The sequence below is a fragment of the Alexandromys fortis genome, unplaced genomic scaffold, assembly GCF_014885135.2.
Source record: "Alexandromys fortis isolate MF-2015 unplaced genomic scaffold, M_Fortis_MF-2015_v1.1 scaffold_893, whole genome shotgun sequence".
Lineage (NCBI taxonomy): Eukaryota > Metazoa > Chordata > Mammalia > Rodentia > Cricetidae > Alexandromys > Alexandromys fortis.
In genome coordinates this window covers 12,605-14,808 of record NW_026068757.1, presented here as the reverse complement: position 1 = coordinate 14,808, position 2,204 = coordinate 12,605, and the positions used below count along the sequence as shown (strand labels likewise).

Genomic DNA, 2,204 nt, shown 5'->3' with positions numbered 1-2,204 from the left:
CCGTCAGGGACTACATTTCCCACAGTCCTCTGTGTGTCAGTCAGGGACTACATTTCCCACAGTCCTCTGTGTGTCCGTCAGGGACTACATTTCCCACAGTCCTCTGTGTGTCCGTGGCAGGAAGTGGCCGTCAGAGACTACATTTCCCACAGTCCTCTGTGTGTCCGTCAGGGACTACATTTCCCACAGTCCTCTGTGTGTTCGTGGCAGGAAGTGGCCGTCAGAGACTACATTTCCCACAGTCCTCTGTATGTCCGTCAGGGACTACATTTCCCACAGTCCTCTGTGTGTCAGTCAGGGACTACATTTCCCACAGTCCTCTGTGTGTCAGTCAGGGACTACATTTCCCACAGTCCTCTGTGTGTCCGTGGCAGGAAGTGGCCGTCAGAGACTACATTTCCCACAGTCCTTTGGGTTTACCGGGTGAAACCCGCTCACGGTGTCCCCCCCCCCCCCCGTCCCGTCCCAGGGTGCTCTCCGGCATGACGGACGCGGTGCTGGCCCGCGTGTACAAACAGTCGGATCTGGACGTGCTGGCCGAGGCGGCGTCCGTCCCGGTGGTCAACGGACTCTCGGACCTGTACCACCCGGTGCAGATCCTGGCGGACTTCCTCACCCTGCAGGTCGGTGTCGTGGCTCCGCTTTACCAAACAGGGGAAAAATAATAAAATCAACAAATAATTCCAAAAAATAAAATCAACAAATAATTCCAAAAAAATTAACCAATAATTCCAAAAAAATTAACAAATAATTCCAAAAAAAATCAACGAATAATTCCTTATAGGAAAAAAACCCGGTTATTCTACAATCGCCAGACTCTGTAACTCAGAAATGAAGATCAGAGGTGTTGAGGTCGTCTAAAAAAAAAATGGTTTCACACATCCGGAGCTTTAATAGCTTTTAAGACTACATTTCCCACAGTCCTCTGTGTCCGTGGCTGTCAGAGACTACATTTCCCACAGTCCTCTGTGTGCGTGGCCGTCAGGGACTACATTTCCCACAGTCCTCTGTGTGCGTGGCCGCCAGAGACTACATTTCCCACAGTCCTTTATGTGTCCGTGGCCAACAGACATTTGAGATTTTTCTCTGTTCAGATCTGTGTCCCATTTTTTTTTTATTAAATCGGATTGTTTGATTTCTGGAACTCTTTATATGTGGAAACTCAGGCTGTTAACAGACGTGTGGGTTCACGCCGGGGTCCTGAGTTCGAGTCCAGCGAACAACCGATCTGCTCTGACGCCGACACCGTGCGGTTCTCACGGCTGTAGCTCTGTCGTTGAGCCGGAAATCGGGAACTCTGATGTCTCCAGAAATTCTCTTTATAGTGCGGATTATTTCAGCTGTACTAAAAAAATATTTTAGTTTTTCTTTTTTTCAGTGTCCCAGATTTCCAGGGTATTTTGTGTCATGAATTTTCCCCCCCCTACGGTAAATTTTATTTAAAAAATTCTAAATTATTATATTTTATAGTCAGTTATAGTATTTTGTAATCAGTAAGGCTTTAAAAGCAAGCTTATATAAAGCTAAATAAAGTAAATCATGTCATGAACTTTTTACATTTAAAATTTTATTTGAGTCAGGCATCAATTTTTTTATCTATCCTATCGATGCCGGCGTCTACAGCTCCCGTTCACGTCCCTGGATTTTCCATTCCCAGAATCCCCTCCGTCTGTGATTTCTTTATTAATTCCATTTTACGTATTTATTTACTTATTATGTATACAGTATTCTGTCTGTGTGTGTGCCTGCAGGCCAGAAGGGGGCGCCAGACCCCATTACAGATGGTTGTGAGCCACCATGTGGTGGCCGGGACTCGAACTCAGGACCCATGGAAGAGCAGGCAGCGCTCTAACCACTGAGCCGTCTCTCCAGCCCCTTTAATCCCCCTTATCCCCCTCTCTCAGGAGCACTACGGCTCGCTCCGCGGCCTCACCCTCAGCTGGATCGGGGACGGGAACAACATCCTGCACTCCATCATGATGAGCGCCGCCAAGTTCGGGATGCACCTGCAGGCGGCGACCCCCAAGGTACGAGAACTTTCTGCCTTTGTTTCTAGAATTTTCCATTTAGTATTTTTTTTCAATTTATTTATTTCAATTTATTTCAACTTATTTATTTCAATTTATTTATTTCAATTTATTTATTTCAATTTATTTCAACTTACTTTTTTCAATTTATTTATTTCATTTTATTTATTTCTATTT

General features: G+C 45.4%; 1 protein-coding gene across 1 annotated transcript in view; it reads left to right on the top strand.

Annotated features, from left to right (window-relative positions):
* The window catches only part of Otc (ornithine transcarbamylase), a gene marked incomplete at its 3' end in the record, with an annotated part of 21,632 nt that overhangs the window by 7,017 nt on the left and 12,411 nt on the right, over positions 1-2,204 (top strand). Inside the window, exons 2-3 of the mRNA XM_050133615.1 lie at positions 470-623; positions 1,905-2,149. Of these exons, the coding sequence (XP_049989572.1) occupies positions 470-623; positions 1,905-2,149 (399 nt within the window). The remainder of the gene's footprint in view (positions 1-469; positions 624-1,904; positions 2,150-2,204) is intronic.